General features: G+C 38.1%; 1 protein-coding gene and 1 long non-coding RNA gene across 3 annotated transcripts in view; both read left to right on the forward strand.

Moving 5' to 3' along the window:
- Window positions 1–6,856, forward strand: nr1d2b (nuclear receptor subfamily 1, group D, member 2b). 2 transcript variants are annotated; one of them, NM_131065.1, is made up of 8 exons: window positions 8–436; window positions 1,744–1,956; window positions 2,373–2,461; window positions 3,151–3,295; window positions 3,546–4,222; window positions 4,299–4,484; window positions 4,603–4,813; window positions 5,022–6,856. In NM_131065.1, exons 1-8 carry the CDS (start codon window positions 418–420, stop codon window positions 5,216–5,218), a joined length of 1,737 nt encoding a protein of 578 aa, NP_571140.1. In that variant the 5' UTR covers window positions 8–417; the 3' UTR covers window positions 5,219–6,856. The 2 variants fall into 2 exon arrangements, with proteins under 2 accessions (XP_087150001.1, NP_571140.1); XM_087293875.2 differs by lacking the exon at window positions 2,373–2,461 and having other exon boundaries at window positions 1–436.
- A 7,740-nt stretch (window positions 6,857–14,596) lies between these two features.
- Window positions 14,597–27,995, forward strand: part of LOC147832527 (uncharacterized) — an 845,986-nt gene continuing 832,587 nt past the window's right edge. Inside the window, exon 1 of the long non-coding RNA XR_015945333.1 lies at window positions 14,597–14,682. This is a non-coding gene — a long non-coding RNA (uncharacterized LOC147832527). The remainder of the gene's footprint in view (window positions 14,683–27,995) is intronic.

Here is a 27,995-nt window from a genome sequence, read left to right on the forward strand (position 1 = left end):
AGTTTCGCTCTATTCGCCCTACGTGCGCCCACACAGTGTTAAACCGAGGCTCGTTTTATTCAGAAAACCGATCTACAGCAAGCTGAGTTTTTGACAGACTTGTAACCGTGTCGTTTTAGGCTCTAATGCTTTTAAATTACGTTTCGGACTTCGGATGTCTACTTTTCCAAAACAAAACAATTACAGACTTTTTTCCCATGTTTCTAAGAGGATAAGTTAACTGTTTTTTCCTACCTAGCAACAGGGCGCTTTTATCCATTTTGTTGGCTTAACAGTTACTTGGGAATGTTCCGCAGGTAGTGTCTAGGTAGAGAGATAACTTGCTCGTTTATTGGATCACGGCGACTAGATAGTTGCTGCAAACTGTAAAAACGGCAGTATCGGACAGGTGACTGCGGCTCAAAGCTGTCGGAGGACATGGAATCCACAAAGGCTGGTACGATCAATCTATTTGATTCTTTTCCTTTTACATGGGACTAACGTTAATAATCAGTTTCTTTCAGTACACTTGTTTAAATAAATGACTTCTTATCGTGTAACGTTATATGGATGATATGCTATGAATTTTCTTTGCACATTAAGGTATAGCTTGGACTTTGAATATTTATTTGCAGCATGAAAACACTAAGTAGGTTAATAGCGTCAGGCTTGTGTTGTTATGCCATAGATTGTGGGTTACTATTGAGCTGCAGTCTCTCAACTCACATGGATTGCTCAGCCTAGCCATGTGCATCTGTGTTTACGCGTTTTGTGCGTCTTCTCCTATTGGCCGAGTGAAACAGTGACGTACGTGTTGCATAATTTGCATGGCAGCATGGATGCGTCTGCAGCTGCAGATACACGTGAGGTGGCTGTGGACTGACCCACTTTTCAGCTTTTACACTCCCAACAAGACATGCCGACTACACGTGGGGGCGGGACTAAGAACTTGCTCTATGACGTTCATTCATTTTTTGTTCAGAGAATAACTTAATAACATTGATAATAAAATTGATTTCTGATTAAAAGTTTTAAACATTTTTAAAGTTTAGAAATACTATATCTATCTATCTATCTATCTATCTATCTATCTATCTATCTATCTATCTATCTATCTATCTATCTATATATATATATATATATATATATATATATATATATATATATATATATATATATATATATATATATATATATATACATACATACATACATACATACATACATATATTGTAATTTATGGATTGTGTGTGTGTGTGTGTGTGTATATATATATATATATATATATATATATATGTATGTATATTTGTGTGTGTGTGTATTCACAATGTTTATTTTGAACTTAACTGTCAGTTTGTAAAGAAGCCTACACCCTGAAAGAGGTATTATGTAATGGTGTTACCTAACCGTTTAGAGTGGGGCAGCAGAAATCAGGTCAACCCATACGGAGAGCACAGAGTCAAGTCCACTTTCTGGTCATATAAATGGCTGTACTTTTAAATAAATCTTAAGAACAAAGAAAACTTGTTTTGTTTTTTTATACGGATTGCATCTACTCTGTATCTATTAATATTGTTGTATTAACAATGACAAAGGCTGTTATATGTCAGCAGTTATATATAAAAGTTTAAAACAACATTTTGCTCATGTTTTATACTCAGTTACTTCATAATAGATATGTACATATTAGGATCCATGTAATTTAGAAAACAGCAAGCCTAACAGAAGTCTTCTTGTCTTGCTCTTTTGTGTGTCATCCACCAGGTGGAGTAATAGCTTACATTAGCTCCTCAAGCTCAGCCTCCAGTCCAGAGTCGTGCCACAGTGACTCCTCCAACAGCAGCTTTCAGTCCTGCTCTCCACCCCATACAGGGCAGGGCCAAGGCGAGACCCTTCATGTGGCCTCTCATTCTCGCCCACCAAGGCATGGTGGAGGGAAAGCACGATCACTCTCCTCCACCAAAAGTGGCATTACAAGTAAGTGACTATATTAAAATCTGGTTAAACAGAACAAGAAATGCTTTCATACTAGAAGCAAACATTTTTAAGATTAACATAATGTAACATTCATTTTTAATGTTACTGCATGAATATATATGATTTATTTTCCTATCCTAGCAAAAGAAAAACTTTATTGTATTGCCTAAACATTCATTCATTATTTTGCATTCCCTATTATTTATTTTATTTTTAATAGTAAAGTATGCATCTATGCTTAATAGCAGGGAGCTCATAATGCAAACACAGAAACAGACTCAGAAAATTGCTATGCTTTGCATTTAAACTGTTTGCTTCATCATGAAGTAATGGTCTAGCTATTCGAGGAAACGGAAAATAGTCAAACAGAGCGCAGAGTATTCCTTATCTCATTTTCTGTATTTCTGCTCCTGCAGAGATTAACGGTCTGGTGCTGCTATGTAAAGTGTGTGGAGATGTGGCGTCAGGATTTCACTATGGTGTTCATGCCTGTGAGGGATGTAAGGTGAGAAAATATGGAGTGTTTATCACTCAAACTAGGTGTTAGTAGCCACTGCCACATTTTGTTGTATAAGCAATCGAGGTTTCATTGTGTTATTTATTAGGTATAGTGCAATATTAGTTACAGTACCAAGTCAAAGGATCAAAAATATGTCTGAAATGTTGTCTGAAAATGTATGTTTTTACTACAAATTTGCACAAATGGACCAGAATTTCTTGATGAACAAATCAGGTATTTTGTTGTGCTGTGCAACAAGGTCCTCTTGTAGCATTTGCAGAATCAAGGGCAAGTGAGGTAGTCACTAGCAATAAATGCATATCTTTTTATAAAAGTCATGTGACCTACAAATGTGGGGGAGTTTTGCAAAATATTCCTTTTTTAAAGTGCCTGAGAAAGCAACTCATATGAGTGTAAAACATACAAAATGGAAAAAAAGGCATTACATGGGTGAAATTTACTTGTGCATCTTCCTGAAAGAAGATATCACTTTGCCTTATTTAAAAAATATAGAAAGCCCCTACCCAACAATCTGTTTAACTAGCAGAGCAAAGTTTCTGACAAAATGCTGTCTTCAGTCCTGAAAGGGACACCTGCTCTACATACTGACCCCAAGGCTGGACACCCGTTACTCACTGTGTGGGCACTGTGACCCTGACATCTCTCTTTATCTCTTTCACTTTTCCACACTGCAGGGTTTCTTCAGGAGGAGCATTCAGCAGAACATTCAGTATAAGAAGTGCCTTAAGAACGAAAGCTGTCCCATTATGCGCATCAACAGGAACCGATGCCAACAGTGCCGTTTCAAGAAGTGTCTGCTTGTGGGCATGTCAAGAGATGGTGAGCTCATGCTGGCTCTGTGTCCTAGTTCTAAACAATGTCATCTGTTGACTGTAAACCTCAGTGGGACATTAAAATAAATGTTGCCTTGGTTTTATTTTATTTTACAGAAAGAGTGTCAAAGGCAGATTTGGATAGATTACAATCTCTAATTTGATTTCTGTCTATAATTAACCATATATCTGTCTATGATTTTTCTAAGCTGTTAGTCTGTTAATGGTTGTGAATTGACTGTGTCTGTGCTCCTTAGCTGTGCGTTTTGGCCGGATTCCCAAACGAGAAAAGCAACGCATGCTGCTTGAGATGCAGAATGCTATGAACAATATGATGAACAACAGCCACGGCAACCAGTCCCTTAACAACCAGACTTCAGCTGCTGATGGCACTTCTGAGGATGGCACTTCTGAGGATAGTACTTCTGGTCCTTCCTCTCGATCCCCCTCAAGCTCACCCAGGAGCAATCGATCTGAATCCAGCCCAGATCCTGAGCTGCAGATTGCCATGGATACAAGCTCAAGCTCAGACTCATCCAGTGCTACTGACAGTGGAGAAGAGGAGGTTATTGGCACAGTCACTAGGGCACATCAGGAGACATTCATGTATAATCAGGAGCAGGGCAGTATGGCTTCAGAGGCGCTTAATAACTACAGCCATTGCACAGAGAAGACTCAGGAGGTCTTGAACCACCAGAACAATGTGTCCTCAGTAAGTGAACAGAATCCACAGTCGAGCTGTGGTCCACAGGGTCCTGAAGACTCTGGTCAAGACTACAGTACTCTGAGCAGCTGTCCAGTCCGACTTTCCAATAACAGCTCCAGGGGACCATCTCTGCAGACCCTTACTTTTAGAGCTCACAATGATCATGAAACCCATGCCAATGGCAGCTATATTGTCCCAACATTTCCAAGAGCAAACAGGATGCACCTGGTGAGTACCAGTACCAAAAGAGCAATACCAAAATTTCAGTTGTCCATTCTGAAACTTTCATGATGCTATTTTACAGGTCTGCCCGATGAATACATCACCATATGTAGATCCTCAGAAATCAGGTCACAGTATTTGGGAAGAATTTTCCATGAGCTTCACACCAGCTGTCAGGGAGGTGGTGGAATTTGCAAAGCGTATTCCAGGATTCAAAGATCTATCCCAGCATGACCAGGTCAGCCTGCTCAAGGCCGGCACCTTTGAGGTATGAACCAAATACAATGCAATGTTTAGAATAAGAGACTGAGTCTTATGCAAGTAATTCAATTACTTTGAACTGTGAAAAAAGAACTGATGTTTCTTGTTTTGTTTTTTTTATACAGGTGCTGGTGGTCCGTTTTACATCCTTGTTCGATGTGAAGGAGCGCAAGGTTACATTTCTGAGTGGCAGGAAGTATAGCGTGGATGCTCTGCGCTCGTTGGGAGCTGGAGATCTTCTCAACTCAATGTTTGACTTTACAGAAAAGCTGCAAGCTCTGAATCTTAGTGAGGAGGAAATGAGTCTCTTCACCGCTGTAGTGTTGGTGTCTGCAGGTATTTATCACTTTCTTTTGTGTCATTTTGTTCTTAGACCTTTTCCCATATTGTATTTGAGATGTTTGGCATGTATTACTGTGAATTGAATCAAAATAAATGATTACAAAAAAACAGAAGGAACAAGAAGTGAGTGGTATCAGGAATGCTATGACGTTTTACTGAACCCATGAAAATGTGTTAAAATTCCCTGCTCTGTTTCTCCCAGATCGCTCTGGTTTAGAGAATGTCAACTCGGTTGAGGCCCTTCAGGAAACTCTGATAAGAGCTCTGCGCAGCTTGATCACCAAGAACCACCCCAACGAGATCGCCATCTTCACCAAACTGCTTCTCAAACTCCCAGACCTGCGCTCTCTTAATAACATGCACTCTGAGCAGCTCTTGGCCTTTAAGGTCCACCCCTGATCGCCCACCAACTCTCATAAACTTGGACCACACTCCACTCCATCCACCTCTAGATCCTCCAACTCATTCCTGGGGCCCACTCAGCCCCTTTTGCTGACATTTTCCCCCGTGACCTGCTGGTTTTAAAATGGAGGTAGAGGGGGGCACAATAGAAGTCATTGTACTGTAGTATGCCTCTGTTTGAACTAACACACACAACTTGCAAGCACAAACTGGAAGGGTTTCGTTGTAGATGCTTACGAGAGTTTGTATGATTATGCAGTTTGTGTGTGTGCAAAGGCACCTTGAATTTGTTTTTGGATTTAAATTGCTTGTGCAATAAGTGGCACGTTCACTGTTTTTGGATTGTTTCTTGTTGGTCACTTAATACTTCCAGAAAAGAGGAAGTAAGGTATCTTGTGGAAATACCTAGGCTTTGTTTCTACACACAAGCTTAAAACAAATGAGCACATTCTGACATGCTTTCTTATTTGAAGATGAGAAAATGACAAACTATGAATGAAACAACTATGAATTAAAGAATGTGGAACAAGCTGCTAATCAAACTTTTTGGCAGAAAGACACAAGAATGTTTAACGGATAGATCTATTTTTGAAGTTTGTTTTAGGTCTGAAGAACTCTTTTTCAAGTGAAAGCCACTTTATCATTAGGCCCGAAACATTATGCAAGCATGGGAAAGCAAACGTCTCGTCTTTTTCAATCTGAAACGTTAGACCACAAGTTTTAACATGTGATAATGTAGGAGAGATTGGCCAAATCTCTGTTTTATTCAGTTTTCTCTTTATGCGACTGCCATAGTAGAATGACTTAGACCGTCTTTGCCAGTTAAACTTAGTTCAATTATTAATGTTTATAGCTAGCTACAAGCATTGGTTTAATGGCAGACATTTAAACGTGATTCTGTCACCTGCTTGTGTTTGTTGCTGCCAGTATTTAACCAGACTGCATACTTGGCCAAGCGTTTGCTTTCTTGCATAGAATGTTTCTGACTTTAGATCTGCATAAAGATGCAGCTATGTTTATGTTTCGATTCATAGGGCTTTTAGTAATGACACAATCTTTGTTGATGCTAAATGACAAAAGGAGGAGTAGAACGTAATGCATTTTATCACTGAGAATTTCATATTCTACTCCCGGTACCGATGAGACACAAAGCCATCAACAGTCATGTTATAAATGCCTATAGCTGAGGTCATGTAATTCTGTTCATTTCTTATTCTTTATTTTGGGCAAGTCTGATCAGCGATTGTGTAATTTTTGTGTCTGTATGATCTACTGCACTAAGCAAACCTAATCGTCGCTTCATTAGACAGAAAGATACAAGTGGTTTGATTTGAAGAGGAAAGAGAAATTGGCCCAAAATTCCTTCAATGCCTCTCATCTTGCTGGCTTTGAGCTCTGCTGCAGATTAACGGTCAAGTAAAGAAGTATCTCGAATTCCGTTTGGTGTTGGTGTTCATCATTGTTCTGCCTGTGGCTCACTCAGTGACATTGTTGTGTTGCCATAATACAGTCTGTTTTTCTCTCTCTCTGTGAAAGCATTATATGATAGCTAGATTTATATATATATATAAAATAAATATACATAATATAATTACATGAATACAAAATAAGAAAATAAACAAATGCTGAACATTCTCTCCTTGTGTTGTTATCTTTGAACAACGAGTTCGAAGCAAGCAAAAAATCTACACCTTTTAATTAAAATATAAGCACTTAATAGGCTTCAGCATTCATTTAGTAGTTCAAGCGTAAAATGAGATGAAAGGCTATTCAAACCTAAGTGCCATCAGGATTGCTGTGTTGAGAAGTATGCAGTAATACCTCATTTTAATTCATTGTTACTTTATAACATGTAATGTAAAACTGCAATGCTGGAGACTCCAGTGAGAAAGTATGTGGAAAGTGTTGGCTAAAAGAAACAAGAAGAATAAAGGGAGAAGTTGAGTGTTTTATGTTAATAAATGAACACAAACTGGCCATAAGAAAGAGCGCTTCTGTGCTAATCCCGCCTCCATTTCTGTCTGTCAGTGGGCGATTGATGAAAATTATTAAAAATATAACATTTTGCCAGAATGTGTAATGCTGCTGCAAGTAAAGCCTCTGTGGTGGTTGTTCCAGATGTTACTCTGCACTGTGTGGCTAACATGAGGCAAGTTGTTGCAGCCAATAACATCTGAAGTAAATATTGAAGCACCAAGAGGTAAAAAACACATACACTGTTGAAAAAAGGGAACACTTAAACAACTCAATATAACTCCAAGTCAATCACACTTCTGTTAATTCAAACTGGCCACTTAGGAAGCAACACTGATTGACAATCAATTAACATACTGTTGTGCAAATGGAATGGACAACAGGTTGAAATTATAGACAATTTGCAAGACACGCCCAATAGAGGAGTTGTTCTGCAGATGGTGACCACAGAACACTTCTCAGTTCATATGCTTTCTGGCTGGTGTTTTAGTCACTTTTGAATGCTGGCTGTACTTTCAGTCTAGTGGTAGCATGAGATGAAATCTACAACCCACACGAGTGGCTCAGGTAGTGCAGCTCATCCAGGATGGCACATCAATGCATGCTGTGGAAAGAAGGTTTGATGTGTCTGTCAGCAGTGTTCAGAGCATAAAGGCACTACCAGGAGACAGGCCAGTACATGTGGAGCTGGCTGTAGGGGGGCAACAACCCATCAGCAGGACCACTACCTCCAAAGTCCTTTTAAGGCATGTAATTTAACTTGGTGGCCATCTTTGAAAAACCTCTCCGGTTGTAGACTTGGACATTCTGTCTGAATGGGGAAACATTAAATTCTCCAAAACTGCTCACAAAGTTTACGACATATCATACAAAGTCTGCAAAAACTCATGTCTGGTCCAAGCCCCTCGCCTGGAGTATCATCAGTCTATATCGATCAATGATTGGCTCCTGTACTAGAAGGCGGGCTTTATTTGCCATATAAAGATCAATGATTGGCCCCTGTATTAGAAGGCAAGCTTTTTTCGCGATATTGACTGTTACACTTTTCCCTGATTCAAAAAAATACGAGTGACATATCTTGTGTATTCTAAAGTCTTTGCTACCTCTGCCTTTGTGTAAGGAGGAACAGAAGGAGCACTATCAGAGCTCTGCAAAAAGACCTCCAGCAGGCCACAAATATGCATAGGTCTGCCCAAACGGTCAGAAACAGACTCCATGAGAGTGTCTTGAGGACCTGACATCCGAAGGTGATGGTTGTTTTTACAGCCCAATACTGTGCAGGTCATTTGGCATTTGACCATTCGTTCATTTTCTTTTCGGCTTAGTCCCTTTATTAATCCGGGGTCACAGTGGAATGAATCACCAACCTATCCAGCACGTTTTCTGCAGCGGATGCCCTTCCAGCTGCAACCCATCTCTGGGAAACATTCATACACACTCATTCACTACAGACAATTTAGCCTACCCAGTTCACCTGTACTGCATGTCTTTGGACTGTGGGGGAAACCAGAGCACCCTAAGGAAACCCACCCAATGCAGAGAGAACATGCAGACTTCACACAAAAACACCAATTGACCCAGCCGAGGCTCGAACCAGCGACCTTCTTGCTGTGAGGCGACAGCACAACCTACTGCGCCATTGTGTCGCCTAGAGAAGACCAAGATTGACAAATTTGCCACTTGCACCCTGTGCTCTTCACAGATAAAAGCAGGTTCACACTGTGCACATGTGACAGATGTGAAGTCTGAGTCTAGAGATGCCTTAAAAAAAAACATTCTGCTTCCTGCAACATCCTCCAGCATGACCAGTTTGGCAGTGGGTTAGTAATGATGTGGAATTTCTTTGGAGGACCACACAGCCCTCCATGTACTTACCAGAGGTACTTACCAGAGAGCCTGACTGTCATTAGGTACCAAGATGAGACCCTCAGACCCCTTGTGAAACCCCACGTCAGTGTGGTTGGTCCTGAGTTCCTTCTAATATAAGACAATGCTAGACCTTATGTGACTGGAGTGTGTCAGCAGTTCCTGCAAGATAAAGGCATTGATGCCATGGACTGGCCCGCCTGTTTCCTATACCTGAATCCAATTGAGCACATCTGGGACATGTCTCGCTCCATTTACCAATGCCACATTGCATCACAGACTGTCCAGGAGTTGACGGATGCTTTAGTCCAGGTATGGGATGAAGATATTCCTCAGGAGACCATCTGCTATCTCAGGAGTAGTCAGGCATTGTGGGGAGGTAATACAGACATTTGAAGGTCACGCACACTATGGAGTCTCGTTTTGACTAGTTTTAGGGACATGACATGAAAGTTATGTCAGCTTGTAGTGTGTTTTTACACTTTAATTTTGAGTGTGATTCTAAATTTAGACCTCCATGGGTTAATACATTTGATTTCCATTGATACTTTTTGTGTGATTTTGTTATCAGCACATTTATCTATGTAAAGAACAAAGTATTTAATAAGAATATTTCAATTATTCAGATCTAGGATGTGTTATTTTAGTGTTTCTTTTATTTTTCTGAGCAGCTTCAACTGGTTGAGGATATAGACACATCAGTTTTTATACATTAAGACACTGTGTATAACAAACATTTTTTATAATGCACATTGCAGGAAGACTTACCAGTTATCCGTTGACTATCAGCATTAAGTGTTCAACAAATGACGAGGTTGTTCCTGTAACTCTTTATGTGGTGACTTAAAGATCCTACTTTCTAGGGCTAGACTTAATTAGATCACTGACTCTAGACATTGTCAATAGAACGGTAAAGTCCATTGACCCTGAAAATGAAACATTACTTGCATCACTTCGAACAAATGAGCCTTCCACAAGTCCTGTGTCTACACTGAAACCAATATCAACTGATCATCTTGGATATTTAAAAGGACTTGTTCACAAAGTGCAAATCCATTTAACACTGATAGCAGTACATCCAAAGTTGAGATGTTTGCCTCTTAGTATTCGCAAGGAGGAGTCCACTGAACTTAAATGTCTCCACACATCAGGTATTACGGAACCAACTGATTCTTTGGAATGGGTCAGTCCTCTGATGGTCATACATAAGAGGGATGGACACATTAGACTTTGTGTAGAACTCTGTAAACCCAACAAGAGCATCATTATGAATTGTTACCAATTACCTCAAATGGAGAATTTGTTTACAGAACTTGCAGGTGCCTTACATTACAATAAAATTGCTCTGAGCTCTACCATCAGCTGCTTCTTCATCCTGACAGTTGTAATTTTACTGCATTCATAATTCAATTAAATTCAATTCACCTTTATTTGTATAGCACTTTTACAATGTAGATTGTGTCAAAGCAGCTTCACATGGAAGATCATAGTAAATTGAAATAGTGTAGTTTAGTTTTAAAGTTAAGTTCTGTTCAGTTTTGCTCATTTCAGTGTGGTTTAATAATCACTACTGAGAGTCCAAACACTGAAGAGCAAATCCATCGATGCATAGCTCTACAGATCCCGAACCATGCAATCTAGTAGCGAGAAAAAAAACTTCACCAATTAGCAAAAGTGAAGAAAAAAAAAAAACCTTGAGAGAACCAGGCTCAGATAGGTATGACCATTTCTCCACTGGCGAAGCGTCTTGTGCAGAGCTGCAGTCTCTAAGCACCGGACGCTGGAAGCTGGGCCTCAGCGAAGACTCGTCTGTCCATGGAGCGTCACAGAAATTAGGCTTATGCTCTCCACTCCTCCATGACCACCACAGCAGCTGCTCAAGGTACGGCCTGGTCCACAAAACCTTGGGATCATCTCGTCGCTCGTCTTGGATCAAATCAGTGGCACTGCGTGGTCTGAGGGCCTCGGGAAGATTATCCCCAGCTGGAAATAGAGAATAAAGAGAATAATTAGAGTAGCTGCTGTTCATAGTGTATATAAATGAGATGAAGAAACCTGTGTGGAGCACATTCATGTATCATACCGCTAAGTGATGCACTGAGTGTATGCTTTACTAAAAAGATAGGTCTTTAATTTAGTTTTGAACTGCGAGACTGTGTCTGAGCCTCGGACTTTATCAGGAAGGTTAATCCTCTATTAAAATCTACTAGATTTAAATGATTTCAGTAGAACATAAAATGTCAGGTACATATTTGTCAGGTAAAGATTTTACATGCCAATACACATAATTAAACAAAAATAAGCAAATTCAGAAATGTACAACATCAATTTCCCAAAGATACATTTATGACGCAATTGCAATTAGGATATCTTCTATTTGATTGCGACTAGGCATAATATGCATTGAATATATAAATACAATGTTAATTTTATAGTCATAATATACATTAGAGAAATCTACAACCCTAAAATGACTAGCCATATTCTTCCATTGAAAAATAATTGTAAACATCTACAGATTTTTGACTAATAGAAATTGTAATTACATATCTATTAATAAATTTTGACTAGGTAGAATTGGAATTAATGATATCTCTAATTACAATATTACTAGTGACAATTAAATTAGAGAGATCAAGATATAATTCAAGATATCTCTAACTAGGTTTTTACTATAATCAATCCAATTGGAGATATCTTTAAATTGTCACTTTTAAGATATCCACAAATACATTTGTAGATATGTGTAAATAATCGACTTAGTTGAATCACAGTTTTAGATTGCTTGAACTGGATTTTTGACTAGTCAAATCTCATTTAAAGATACCTGCACTTGATATCTCAATCAGATTTTTGACTAGGTGGATCTTTCTTTGGAGATATCTGCAATCAGTCTTGTAACTATAGGAAGAATGCAATTGTAGATATCTTGAATAAACATTCTAACTAGTCTGAGTGAAATGTTCTTTGAGTAGATATTAATAATCTGTTAATGACTGGTAAAAAAGCAAATGCTTGCAAAAAAGATGAAACACTTTTTTTTAGCAAAAGTTTGGGTGCACGAGCATCACTTTTTGTAATTTTTATGACAACTGAATGCACCAATAGGTTGTTTGCAATCATGTGATTCTGGTGATGTGAAATAAAGGAGGACAGGACATAAAAAACTGAACGTCTGTATTTTTGCAATTTATACGATATTACAAAGGACAAATAAATAGACATATTATAAAGAGGACCGAGTTTTCTACTGAACTAAATTATATTTTCCTGCGATTGAAGCGGTAGATACTGTGAGCTACTTACATGAAAAAAGCTATAGTAAATACTACAGTGTTTTTGAACCATACTATAGTTAAGTGCTTAAATTAAACTGTTGTAGTAGTTATATGGTTGCTGTGATACAACACAACAACAGTAATAAAAAATTATCCAATAGGCTGTACAGTTTTCTACACTATAATTATACACCAGAATAAAGTCCCTGCAAAACTCTTGTAGCTTGTGTACAAATTGACCTTAAATGTTGCTGAAAGATATTTCTAATCAAGATTTGTTTTATTACAAGAAATCGCTCATTTTACTCCCAACAGCTTGTGTCATAATGTTTCAGTGCAAAACAAAATTGTCAAAAAGTATTCTAATATTCCCGGTTTGGTGAAGCCCATCGAGTACATTTTTGCAACAACATAATTGTTGATGCCTTGGCATATGAGCTTCATCTGTGACTAATAATGGACCAATTAGTTTTCAAGTGTGTACAAAAAAAACACCAGTACAAAAGACCATCGGATTAACTGCAACTAGATCTCTACAAACATGCTTAAGGTTCGCCCTGAGACTACAGTGTTGATTATCAAGAGGCTAAAGACCACATCCACTGTTGATGTGGCAGACACCTTCAATGTGTCTCAGCGTCAAGTACAGTGGATAAAAAAAAAAGATTAGAAAAAAAAGTGACTGGAGATGACTTTGACAAGCCCAGGTCAAGCACAACCCTGCAAGACAATTGCTCAAGAGGACCATTTGTTGGCTTGAAAATCCAAGGCCAGCCCATTTTCCATTGCAGATGAGCTCTACGAGACCTGGTCACCTGAAGTCCCTGCGTCAGCTAGAACAGTTTGTCGGATTCTGTCTCGAAATGGCCTCCAAATCAGTGCCCAGAAGCCAGCACTAAACAAAAGACTGAAAATCCATGTGGCGATGAATCTTCTTTCAAATTACACCACAGTCGCCACAAATATAGGAGACCTACTGAAGCCCGCATGGATCCGAGATTTACCCAGAAAACAGCTAAGTTTGGAAATCCTAGCTACCTCTTATAATCCCAACCATAAAAGAGGCCAAATTCTGCAGCAGGATGGTGCTCCATCACATATATCTATCTCCACATCAAAGTTTCTCAAGGCCAAGATCAAGATGCTCCGGGATTGGCCAGCCCAGTCACCAAACATAAACATCATTGAGCATATGTGGGGTAGGATGAAAGAGGAAGCATAGAAGAAGAAACCAAAGAATATCGATGAATTCTAGGAGGCATGCAAGACTGCTTTTTTTGCTTTTCTTGATGATTTCATCAATGAATTGTATAAATCCTTGCCCAACCGCATGGATGCAGTCCTTCAAGCTCATGGAAGTCATACAAGATATTAAATTTGGATCTCACAGCACCACTAATTAATTTGCTGACATCTTTTTGTATTTGCAGGAAATTTGTTCCATTTTTGTATAGGCAACAAAATCTTTGTGTTGCCAAAATTGTACCTTTCGGTCTTGATTAAATGATAAACCTTTAAAAAATAATTTAAAATAAAACTAATTTATTTAATTGTATTAAACATAATTTGGGAGAGTTTTAGCTATAGTGTGGTTCAAAAACATAATGTTTAATATATATTTTGTTTGGTCCACCTACAGCCCTTCAATGTCTCTTTAGGCTGTATAGCAGTGTTTTAAAAAATAACAAGTGAAATATTATTGCCCTCATGGCAAAGATAAAATAAATCAGTAATTAGAAATGAGTAATCGAAACTATTATGTTTAGAAATGTGTTGAAAAAATGTCTCCATTAAACAAAAATTGGGCAAAAAATAAACAGGGAGGTCTAATTGTAACGGAAAGCCTGGCAATGAGGGATCCATTTGCAGTACGTTTATTGAACACAGTTAACAAACACACAGTAGGTGCTGATGGATGAACTCACATAAACAACAGGCTTAAAGGGTCAATGGGCAGGCGGCATACAATCGTTGGTCAGTATAACAGGCATGGGTCAGGGTAGCAAGGTGCAAGATCGGAGAGACAAGCAGATAATTTGGGCAGGCGGCAGGCAAAACAAGGTCAAGGACAATTCGCGTTGGCGACAGGAGATCAGAGAGGTACAGAAGTAAGCGCTCAGAAATGTCTGCAGGGCAGAACAAGACTTCGCAAAGAAGTGAGCGCGAGCGCTGCGTGTGTGAAGCACACGCACAGCGCGGAATTTAACACCGGAAGCGCCCTTCAAAGCAATGTATCGATATTTCCGGATTCGCTAGGAGCCGCAGAGACATGACAGCCTCGGGACAGCGGATGACTTTCTCACGGTCAACTTTGCCATAATTCGGACAGGAAGATGTTGTTCGGTGAATGTGTAAAACTGCCTAAATAAAAAACAGCATTTAAAAGATGATACCGGGTCCGTGTATCATCCGTTCATTTGATTATTCCTTTTATTACGGAAAACGAAACATCAGAAAAACGATGAATATTTCGTTTTTCTGTTTATTCTGTAGGCAGAAAAAACGGAAACTCATCTGTTATTCTGCTTATTAACTTAAAACGAAATATTAAAACAAACACAAAACCAAAACGAAATAATGAGTCAAAAAATGGTCCGTGTACGGTCCGTGTACGTTTTGTTCATTTGTTTTCCATTTTCAAACGGAATAAAGGAAATGGAGAAAACGGCCGTTTTTCCGTTTTTATTTTGCTCACGAGAAAACGAAAAAACGAGATTTTGGCTGGATTTTCGTTTTTTGGTTTAGGGTAGGAAAACGGATAAAAGACTTTAAAATTCATTTTACACATGTAGGCGGTGCTGAAACGCCCACTTTCCTCTAATTGGTCAACCAAATCTGCGCTCGTGACGTCACCCTCAAAATAAAAGCCTTACACGCAGGCTTTTAATTATTATTATTTAATTATATATATAAACAAAGTTTACATATTCTATCATTCGAACCACACACAGTTAGCAGGCTTACATTCATTGCGTATGTATAAATTAAATAAAAACGTAAATCAGCAGTATTCTTAGACATTTGTCATTAAAATAAGGTCATAGTTCACTGCCAAACTTCTTGCTGCTGTGCACCTGATGCTGAGCAAAGATAGCCATTTCCGAGGAGCACCTGGTTTACATGATTGTTTCAGAGCTATTGTAGGCCTAAATAATAGCCTACTCTGTATAAAATAATAATTTATTATTATTATTATTATTATTATTATTATTATTATTATTATTAGGCCTATTATTATTAGTATTGTTATTATTATTATTTACTTAGTTATTCAATGGTTGTAAGAACACATTGGACCCTGCATGGGGCTATAATAAATGGTACCTTTTGTTTCTATTGGATTTTCTCCTATTTCAATTTAATATATGCCTTTAGCCTATTGTAAATATTTATTTGATAATTAATACTTTTTTATTGCAACGTCAAAGTAGACCTGTCTTATTATTATTATTTTTTGTTATTATTTTGTCGTTGTTGTTGTTATTATTATTGTGGCAGGGACATAGCCACAGGTGTGGCAGAGTGTGCTGGTGCCACCCAAAGTGGCATCTTGCACCTGAAAATAGATGCCTTCGCGCTCAAGCGCGCGCAAAAAAACTTGCACAGGCAAAAGTAATGATGAATGTGTTGAAGGAAAAAAAACATTCTAATTATTTGTTAATAAAATAGTGCAACATTATTCTTAGTCAGTGTAGGCTGAAAAAATTAAGATCGCCAGCATTTCAAGGGTGGTTTTATTTTTAGTTCATTGCTGTGACGCGCTATATTTCACTAAGGCTGCATGAGACTGCGCATCTTGCTTATTTTCTCTATTTTACATACAGAACATATCATACAGTCCAGGTTCTACCGTTCTAGTGAGTGTGGGGCATGGCTGTACGGTGGTAAAGTGGATTATTTCTTGGCAAATTCATAATGATTCACTTTGTTTAGTAATAAATTTCATAGTTATAAAATAACTACATTTCAAGAATATGTTAACACTTTCAACTATTTAGGATTATTTATTGCATCAAAAGTAATTTCAAAGTAACATTAAATGTACGTATAAACTGCTTAATTTGTGTGTGTAAACACCTAAGATGCAAAAAGCTTATTTAGACCAGAATAGGCCTACTAAATGCAACGGTCAATGTATGTAAACTTATGACCTAAAATGTCTTAAATGACTAAATTTAAGTCTTTTTAAGTTTTTAAATAATTTAAGTTTAACATAAATGATTTAAACTTTAAACTTCAAATTAACAGAGTATGGCAAATAAATTGTTTATTAAATGGAGGTCAGGTGTCTATCTTAATTATAATTATTAAATATTATGACACTACAGTGGTGTATTGGAGAGTACGCACCTTTTAATTAATTAATTTCAAATAAGTGGTTTATCCTAAATAAAATGCAATGGGATCGGTGTGCAATGGATAGTTTGAAAACCCCTGGTTCAGACTAGACGAGCTAGCTGTCTGTGCGCTGCGCTAATAACTTGGCATTTGCTCTTTTCGGTGCTGCCAGATGCATTTATAATGCATAAAAAATAAAAAAGGTAATTCGGTAAAGCGCGCGATGCGCGCAGAAATAAGCGCACTATATGCATATGTCGAATTAAGTTCTCTTTTTCTTTAATCAAGACTTTTCCATTCGAGGAATTACAGTTATTAATACCTTAGTCCTTATAAACGATCAGTTTATAAAATACACAATTTATGGATCAAGCCTAATGAAGAATAACAAGAATATGCAACGCATTATGATCCTTGAATGATCAGAGCGCATTTATATAAACTATATATTTTATATAATTCATAAATATTAAAAAACATTATACATTTAAAGTAATGGAACATTATATGTTATAAAATCTAAACTATTATTTAGGCTACAGGCTGTTCAGCGCGTGCGTCAAAGAAAAGACATGACACAATCTCTAGAAAAACTTGTTGTTTATTTACAATATCTAAAGGGATATAAAACATCTAACATGCATCTCCATTCTCAACGAGTTTCTGTGTTCTGCATCCTTCACAGACCGAGGTCTCATTCCGAGGTAATCTGTAAATATTCTCATTTGGTTCTGGCACATTCTTGATTAAAGGTGAAACTGACCGGCGCAACGGATGATTTGTCATCTAGGGTGACTACAGTTATAATACAGGTTATGGAACTATTTCACTTTAATTTCATATTATTATTTTATTAAACAAACAAACCAGTTTTTGTTTTGGCTCTGCATGCAGCGTATTGGATCTTTGAAGCATTGCACTTCAAATGTTATTCCTTTTTTTTATTGTATTTTTAACATTTTTAATTATACAACACAAAATTGTTTCTAAACAGATACATTTTCCTATAGGCTATGAAGTGTATATTTTTGTTCACACAGGTCCTATACAAAACTGTGTGGATGGATGATTTGTTTCTCCGTGAAAATCACTCATTTAATAAGCAAAACAGGCCAAAATGTTGTTTAGCTTGCGTCAAACTGGATAAACAATTTACAAACATATTGAATACAAAGGCTGGTTATTTTATGCAATGAGGGACAATAGGCCTATTACAAATTAAAGAAAATTATTTGCATATTAAAACGAAAATATATAATACAACAACAGATCCTACCTCGTAAGAAATTACTTTAGATAATGTAAATAAGCATCAAGTTTTTGTTTGAGATTGTGTGTCTAATTCAGTAGTGTAGTGCGTTCGCGTGGGTTTCCTCCGGGTGCTCTGGTTTTCCCCACAGTCCAAAGACATGCGGTACAGGTGAATTGGGTAGGCTAAATTGTCCGTACTGTATAAGTGTGTGTGTATGTGTGGATGTTTCCCAGAGATGGGTTGTGGCTGGAAGGGCATCCGCTGCGTAAAAACTTGCTAAATAAGTTGGCGGTTCATTCCGCTGTGGCGACCCCAGATTAATAAAGGGACTAAGCCGACAAGAAAATAAATGAATAATGTGCAATACTAATTTAAAATACGTATCACTAACCTTATATGTGAAATAGCAGGGCCCGCTGTAGCACTTTCTCAAGAAGAGCAAATGTCAAATTATTAGCGCAACGCACATGTAGCGAGCTCATCTGTTTGTCGGAACTACTAGACACAATTTTTTTTATCAACTATGTGTTTAATTAGTTAATTTGAAATTTATTTCATTATTCCAGCAATAATTGTTGAGTGAAAGAATGCGCTAGAAATATGCATTGCGGCTCCATTTATTGTACAGGCTTATTGCACTTAAACTTTTTTAGGTTCGGCTCTCGAATTAGTAAGGTTATGAGTAAATGTTATTTAAAATATTTAAAGCCTGCCATCTAGCCTACAATAAAAGCTAATTTAATAATAAAAAAATAATAAGACAGGCCTACTTTGGCGTTGCAATAAAATAGTATTAATTATCAAATAAATAATTACAATATATAGTTAAAATAGGAAGAAATAAATGAAAACAAATGGTACCCTTTGTTTTTATAGCAGGGCCCAAAGTGTTCTTATTCTGGTTCTGCTAACAATTATTAAAAAGAAAAAAAAACCACCAAACAATAAAAACACTAGTAACTGATAATAATAATAATAATAATAATAATAATAATAATAATAATAATAATAATAATCATAATAATAATAATAATAATTATTATTATTATTATTATTATTATTAATATTATTATTATTATAAAGCCCTTGCTCTGAAATAATCATGCAAACCAGGTGCTCCTCGGAAATCTTTGCTCTGCATCAGGTGCACAGCAGCAAGAAGCTTGGCAGTGAACTATGACCTTATTTTAATGACAAATGTCTAAGAATGCTGCTTTACGTTTTTATTTAATTTATACATACGCAATGAATGTAAGCCTGCTAACTGTGTGTGGTTCAAATGATAGAATATGTAAACTTTGTTTATATATATAATTAAACAATAATAATTAAAAGCCTGCGTGTAAGGCTTTTATTTTGAGGGTGACGTCACGAGCGCAGATTTGGTTAACCAATTAGAGGAAAGTGGGCGTTTCAGCACCGCCTACATGTGTAAAATGAATTTTAAAGTCGTTTATCCGTTTTCCTACCCTAAACCAAAAAACGAAAATCCAGCCAAAATCTCGTTTTTCGTTTTCTTGTGAGCAAAAGAAAAACGGAAAAACGGGCGTTTTCTCCATTTCCTTTATTCCGTTTGAAAATGGAAAACAAATGAACAAAACGTACACGGTCCGTGTATCATCCGTTCATTTGATTATTCCTTTTATTACGGAAAACGAAACATCAGAAAAACGATGAATATTTCGTTTTTCTGTTTATTCTGTAGGCAGAAAAAACGGAAACTCATCTGTTATTCTGCTTATTAACTTAAAACGAAATATTAAAACAAACACAAAACCAAAACGAAATAATGAGTCAAAAAATGGTCCGTGTACGTTTTGTTCATTTGTTTTCCATTTTCAAACGGAATAAAGGAAATGGAGAAAACGGCCGTTTTTCCGTTTTTCCTTTTGCTCACGAGAAAACGAAAAAACGAGATTTTGGCTGGATTTTCGTTCTTTGGTTTAGGGTAGGAAAACGGATAAACGACTTTAAAATTCATTTTACACATGTAGGCGGTGCTGAAACGCCCACTTTCCTCTAACTGGTTAACCAAATCTGCGCTCGTGACGTCGTCCTCAAAATAAAAGCCTTACACGCAGGCTTTTAATTATTATTATTTAATTATATATATAAACAAAGTTTACATATTCTATCATTTGAACCACACACAGTTAGCAGGCTTACATTCATTGCGTATGTATAAATTAAATTAAAACGTAAATCAGCAGTATTCTTAGACATTTGTCATTAAAATAAGGTCATAGTTCACTGCCAAGCTTCTTGCTGCTGTGCACCTGATGCTGAGCAAAGAAAGCCATTTCCGAGCAGCACCTGGTTTACTTGATTGTTTCAGAGCTATTGTAGGCCTAAATAATAGCCTACTCTGTATAAAATAATAATTTATTATTATTATTATTATTATTATTATTATTATTATTATTATTAGGCCTATTATTATTAGTATTGTTATTATTATTATTTACTTAGTTATTCAATGGTTGTAAGAACACATTGGACCCTGCATGGGGCTATAATAAATGGTACCATTTGTTTCTATTGGATTTTCTCCTATTTTAATTTAATATATGCCTTTAGCCTATTGTAAATATTTATTTGATAATTAATACTTTTTTATTGCAACGTCAAAGTAGGCCTGTCTTATTATTATTATTTTTTGTTATTATTTTGTCGTTGTTGTTGTTATTATTATTGTAGCAGGGACATAGCCACAGGTGTGGCAGAGTGTGCTGGTGCCACCCAAAGTGGCATCTTGCACCTGAAAATAGATGCCTTCGCGCTCAAGCGCGCGCAAAAAACTTGCACAGGCAAAAGTAATGATGAATGAGTTGAAGGGAAAAAAACATTCTAATTATTTGTTAATAAAATAGTGCAACATTATTCTCAGTCAGTGTAGGCTGAAAAAATTAGGATCGCCAGCATTTCAAGGGTGGTTTTATTTTTAGTTCATTGTGACGCGCTATATTTCACTAAGGCTGCATGAGACTGCGCATCTTGCTTATTTTCTCTATTTTACATACAGAACATATCATACAGTCCAGGTTCTACCGTTCTAGTGAGTGTGGGGCATTGCTTTACAGTGGTAAAGTGGATTATTTCTTGGCAAATTCATAATGATTCACTTTGTTTAGTAATAAATTTCATAGTTATAAAATAACTACATTTCAAGAATATGTTAACACTTTCAACTATTTAGGATTATTTATTGCATCAAAAGTAATTTCAAAGTAACATTAAATGTACGTATAAACTGCTTAATTTGTGTGTGTAAACACCTAAGATGCAAAAAGCTTATTTAGACCAGAATAGGCCTACTAAATGCAACGGTCAATGTATGTAAACTTATGACCTAAAATGTCTTAAATGACTAAATTTAAGTCTTTTTAAGTTTTTAAATAATTTAAGTTTAACATAAATGATTTAAACTTTAAACTTCAAATTAACAGAGTATGGCAAATAAATTGTTTATTAAATGGAGGTCAGGTGTCTATGTTAATTATAATTATTAAATATTATGACACTATAATTCAGTGGTGTATTGGAGAGTACGCACCTTTTAATTAATTAATTTCAAATAAGTGGTTTATCCTAAATAAAATGCAATGGGATCGGTGGATGTGCAATAAATAGTTTGAAAACCCCTGGTTCAGACTAGACGAGCTAGCTGTCTGTGCGCTGCACTAATAACTTGGCATTTGCTCTTTTCGGTGCTGCCAGATGCATTTATAGTCCATAAAAAATAAAAAAGGTAATTCGGTAAAGCGCGCGATGCGCGCAGAAATAAGCGCACTATATGCATATGTCAAATTAAGTTATCTTTTTCTTTAATCAAGACTTTTCCATTCGAGGAATTTTATTAATAGCTTAGTCCTTATAAACGATCAGTTTATAAAATACACAATTTACGGATCAAGCCTAATGAAGAATAAGAAGAATATGCAACGCATTATGATCCTTGAATGATCAGAGCGCATTTATATAAACTATATATTTTATATAATCCATAAATATTAAAAAACATTATACATTTAAAGTAATGGAACATTATATGTTATAAAATCTAAACTATTATTTAGGCTACAGGCTAAATAAAGGCGCCTTTTCGGGGCTGTTCAGCGCGTGCGTCAAAGAAAAGACATGACACAATCTCTATAAAAACTTGTTTATTTACAATATCTAAAGGGATATAAAACATCTAACATGCATCTCCATTCTCAGCGAGTTTCTGTGTTCTGCATCCTTCACAGACCGAGGTCTCATTCCGAGGTAATCTGTAAATATTCTCATTTGGTTCTGGCACATTCTTGATTAAAGGTGAAACTGACCGGCGCAAAGGATGATTTGTCAGGGTGACTACAGTTATAATACAGGTTATGGAACTATGAATATTTCACTTTAATTTCATATTATTATTTTATTAAACAAACAAACCAGTTTTTGTTTTGGCTCTGCATGCAGCGTATTGGATCTTTGAAGCATTGCACTTCAAATGTTATTCCTTTTTTTAGGGACCGAGCACCGAAACGGTGCGTAGGCCCTATTGGAATTGCTCCGTTTATTAGGGACCGAGCACCGAAACGGTGCGTAGGCCCTATTGGAATTGCTCCGTTTTTAGGGACCGAGCACCGAAACGGTGCGTAGGCCCTATTGGAATTGCTCCGTTTTTTATTATTAGGGACCGAGCACCGAAACGGTGCGTAGGCCCTATTGGAATTGCTCCGTTTATTATTATTATTATTATTATTATTATTATTATTATTCTTCTCTCCAATGAATCGCGATTTAGAGGGGCTAAACATGCCCGAAAACTCACGCAACTTTGCACACACCTCAGAAGTGGCGAAAATTTACGTTTGTTATGGGCTTCGGAAGTGGGCATGGCAAAATGACTCGACAGCGCCACCTAGAAAAATGAAATGGACGAGCCCCCGATCCACGAATCACGCACATGCACGAAAATTGGCACACACCTCAAACATGCCAAAACAGACGAAAAAGTCTCTTGGAGCCATATCTCAAACCCAACAGGAAGTCGGATATTTTTGACTTCCTGTAGTGAAAAAGTGGCGTTTTTGCCATTTCCAGGCGTTGTATTTTAACGAACTCCTCCTAGGGATTTTATCCGATCAACACCAGAATTGGGTTTTGTCATCTAAAGGCCTTGGCGATGTTAAATTGCGAAGCTTTAGAGTTTTCGTCGATGGGCGTGTCCGTGGCGGCCTCGCAAACTTTGACGATTGCCACAAAACAGGAAGTCATTATAACTCAGACATGCATTATCCGATCTGCCTCAAAATTCACACGTTTGATAAGAGTCCTGACCTGAACACGTTTACATGCCAATATCCAGATACAGTTATAGCGCCACCAACTGGCCACAGGAAATTACATGTTTTACAGAGTAACAAACTCCTCCCACAAATTTTATCGTATCAGCACCAAAATTGGGTAGTGTTATCTGAAAGCTCTAGCGATGTTATATTGTGAAGATCTAGAGTTTTTGCAGAGGGGCGTGTCCGTGGCGGCATGACAAACCTCAACGCTTCGCCATGGAACAGGAAGGCTTTATAACTCAACCACACAATGTCCGATCTGCCTGAAACTTCACATGGTTGATAAAAGTCCTCTTCTGAACACATCTACATAACAATATTGAAGTGGGCGTGGCAAATAGACTCGACAGCGCCACCTACAAAAATTAATCGGACGAGCCCCTGATGTACGAATCACTCACATGCACGAAAATTGGCAAACACCTCAAACATGCCGAAACATACGAAAAAGTCTCTTGGTGCCATATCTCAAACTCAACAGGAAGTCGGATATTTTTAACTTCCTGCTGAAAAAAAGAGGCATTTTTGCCATTTCCAGGTGTTGTATTTTAACGAACTCCTCCTAGGGATTTTATCCGATCAACACCAAAATTTGGTTTTGTCATTTAAAGGCCTTGGTGATGTTAAATTGCGAAGATTTAGAGTTTTCGCTGAGGGGTGTGTCCGTAGTGGCATGACAAACCTCAACGCTTCGCCATTGACCAGGAAGTCCTTATAACTCAACCACACAATGTCCGATCTGCCTGAAACTTCACATGGTTGAATAAATTCCTCTCCGGAACACAACTAGATGCCAATATTGAGTCACAGTCATAGCGCCACCTGCTGACAGAAGGAATTTTGGCTTATAACTCAGCCACACAATGTCTTATCTGCATGAAACTACACATGGTTGAATAAATTCCTCTTCTGAAGACATTTAAATGTCAATATTGATTGACAGTCATAGTGCCACCTGCTGGCAACCAGAAGTTTGGCTTATAACTAAGTTAAACAATATTCGATCTGCCTGAAAATTTACACGGTTGATAAGATTCCTTTATTGAAGGCATCTACATGCCAATCTTGACTCACAGTCTTAGCGCAATCTGCTGACAGGAGGAAGTTTGGCATAAATCTGTGATTTTCTCAGGTTTTTTATATATATATCGGCTTAAATTATTTTTGTTCGCTGTTCTCCATCATCCTGAGGCCACCGGGCGGCGGTGAGCCCGGGTGCGAGGTCCCTATCATCGCTGCTTGCAGCTTTAATTATTATTCTTCTTCTTCTTCTTCTTCTTCCGCGGAATGAATCGCGGTTTTGAGGGGCTAAACATGCCCGAAAACTCACGCAACTTTGCACACGCCTCAGAAGTGGCGAAAATTTACGTTTGTTATGGGCTTCGGAAGTGGGCGTGGCAAAATGACTCGACAGCGCCACCTAGAAAAATTAAACGGACGAGCCCCCGATATACGAATCACGCACATGCACGAAAATTGGCACACACCTCAAACACACCAAAACATACGAAAAAGTCTCTTGGAGTCATATCTCAAACCCAACAGGAAGTCGGATATTTTTGACTTCCTGCGGCGAAAAAGTGGCGTTTTTGCCATTTCCAGGCGTTGTATTTTAACGAACTCCTCCTAGGGATTTTATCCGATCGACACCAAAATTGGCTTTTGTCATCTAAAGGCCTTGGCGATGTTAAATTGCGAAGCTTTAGAGTTTTCGTCGATGGGTGTGTCCGTGGCGGCCTCGCAAACTTTGATGATTCGCCACAAAACAGGAAGTCGTTATAACTCAGGCATGCATCACCCGATCTGCCTCAAAATTCACACGTTTAATAAGAGTCCTGACCTGAACACATTTACATGCCAATATCCAGATATAGTTATAGCGCCACCTGCTGGCCACAGGAAATGACATGTTTTACACTGTAACAAACTCCTCCCACAAATTTTATCGTATCAGCACCAAATTTGAGTGGTGTTATCTGAAAGCTCTAGCGATGATATATTGTGAAGATCTAGAGTTTTTGCAGAGGGGCGTGTCCGTGGCGGCATGACAAACCTCAACGCTTCGCCATGGAACAGGAAGTCCTTATAACTACACCACACAATGTCTGATCTGCCTGAAACTTCACATGGTTGATAAAATTCCTCTCCTGAACACATCTACATAACAATATTGAGTCAGTCATAGCGCCACCTGCTGGCAGAAGGAAGTTTGGCTCATAACTTAGCCACACAATGTCTGACCTGCCTGAAACTTCACATGGTTGATTAAATTCTTCTACTGAAGGCATCTACATGCCAATCTTAAGTCACAGTTATAGCGCCACTTGCTGGCAGAAGGTAGTTTGCATTATAACTCAACCACACAATATCCGATCAGCCTGAAACTTCACATGGTTGATGAAAGTACTCTCCCGTGCACACCTACATAATTATATTGAGTCTCTAATAGCGCCACCTGCTGGTAGAAGGTAGTTTGGCTTATAACTCAGCCACACAATGTCTGATCTGCCTGAAACTATACATGGTTGATTAAATTCCTCTCTTGAAGACATCTATATGCCAATATGGAGTCACAGTCATAGCGCCACCTGCTGGCAACGGGAAATTAAATATAACTCAGCCGAACAATGTCAGATCTGGCTGAAAAATCACATGGTGGATAAGATTCCTCTACTGAAGGCATCTACATGCCAATCTTCAGTCACAGTCATAGCGCCACCTGCTGGCAGAATGTAGTTTGCATTATAACTCAACCACACAAAATGTGATCAGCCTGAAACTTCACATGGTTGATAAAAGTCTTCTCCTGAACACATCCACATAACAAAATTAAATCATTCATAGCACCACCTGCTGGCAGAAGGTAGTTTGGCTTACAAATCAGCCACAAAATGACTGATCTGCCTGAAAATTCACATGGTTGATAAGAATTCTCTCCTGAAGACATCTACATGCCAATCTTGAGTCACAGTCATAGTGCCACCTGGTGACAGGAGGAAGTTTGACATAAATTTGTGATTTTCTCGGGTTCTTTATATACATCGGCTTAAATTAATATTGTTCGCTGTTCTCTGTCATCCTGAGGCCACCGGGTGGCGGTGAGCCCGGGTGCGAGGTCCCTATCATCGCTGCTTGCAGCTTTAATTAGGGACCGAGCACCGAAACGGTGCGTAGGCCCTATTGGAATTGCTCCGTTTTTTATTATTATTATTATTATTATTATTATTATTATTATTATTATTCCGCCCCCTATCGGGGCACTTTTAAGGGTCTAAACATGCCCGAAAACTCATGAAAATTTGCACACACACCAAACCCGGTGTAAATAGCAGGTTGATATGGGTCTCGGAAGTGGGCGTGGCAAAATGACTCGACAGCGCCACCTAGAAAAATTAAACGGACGAGCCCCCGATCCACGAATCACACACATGCACGAAAATTGGCACACACCTTAAACACGCCAAAACATACGAAAAAGTCTCTTGGAGCCATATCTCAAACCCAACAGGAAGTCGGATATTTTTGACTTCATGCGGCGAAAAAGTGGCGTTTTTGCCATTTCCAAGCGTTGTATTTTAACGAACTCCTCCCAGGGATTTTATCCGATCGACACCAAAATTGGGTTTTGTCATCTAAAGGCCTTGGCGATGTTAAATTGCGAAGCTTTAGAGTTTTCGTCGATGGGCGTGTCCGTGGCGGCCTCGCAAACTTTGACAATTCGCCACAAAACAGGAAGTCGTTATAACTCAGGCATGCATTATCCGATCTGCCTCAAAATTCACACGCTTGATAAGAGTCCTGACCTGAACACGTTTACATGCCAATATCTAGATACAGTTATAGCGCCACCTACTGGCCACAGGAAATGACATGTTTTACACTGTAACAAACTCCTCCCACAAATTTTATGGTATCAGCACCAAATTTGAGTGGTGTCATCTGAAAGCTCTATCGGTGATATATTGTAAAGATCTTGAGTTTTTGCAGAGGGGCGTGTCCGTGGCGGCATGACAAACCTCAACGCTTCGCCATGGAACAGGAAGTCCTCATAACTCAACCACACAAAGTCTGATCAGCCTGAAACTTCATATGGTTGATATACGTCATCTCTTGAACACATCCACATAACAATATTGAAGTGGGCGTGGCAAAATGACTCGACAGCGCCACCTAGAAAAATTAAACGGTCGAGCCCCTGATCTACGAATCATGCAAATGCGCGAAAATTGGCACACACCTCTAACACGCCAAAACATACGAAAAAGTCTCTTGGAGCCATATCTCAAACCCAACAGGAAGTCGGATATTTTTAACCTCCTGCTGCAAATAAGTGGCATTTTTGCCATTTCCAGGCGTTGTATCTTAACGAACTCCTCCTAGGGATTTTATGCTATCGACACCAAAATTGGGTTTTGTCATCTAAAGGCCTTGGCGATGTTAAATTGCGGAGCTTTATAGTTTTTGTCGATGGGCGTGTCCGTGGCGGCCCCGCAAACTTTGACGATTCGCCACAAACCGGAAGTCATTATAACTTAGGCATGCATTATCCGATCTGCCTCAAAATTCACATGTTTAATAAGAGTCCAGACCAGAACACGTTTACATGCCAATATCCAGATACAGTTATAGCGCCACCTGCTGGCCAAAGGAAATGTCATGATTTACAGAGTAATAAACTCCTCCCACTATTTTTTTTGTATCAGCACCAAGTTTGGTGGGTTGTTATCTGAAAG

Source organism: Danio rerio, chromosome 19 (genome assembly GCF_052040795.2).
Source record: "Danio rerio strain M-AB ecotype USA chromosome 19, GRCz13ab, whole genome shotgun sequence".
In the NCBI taxonomy this organism is placed as follows: Eukaryota; Metazoa; Chordata; class Actinopteri; order Cypriniformes; family Danionidae; genus Danio; species Danio rerio.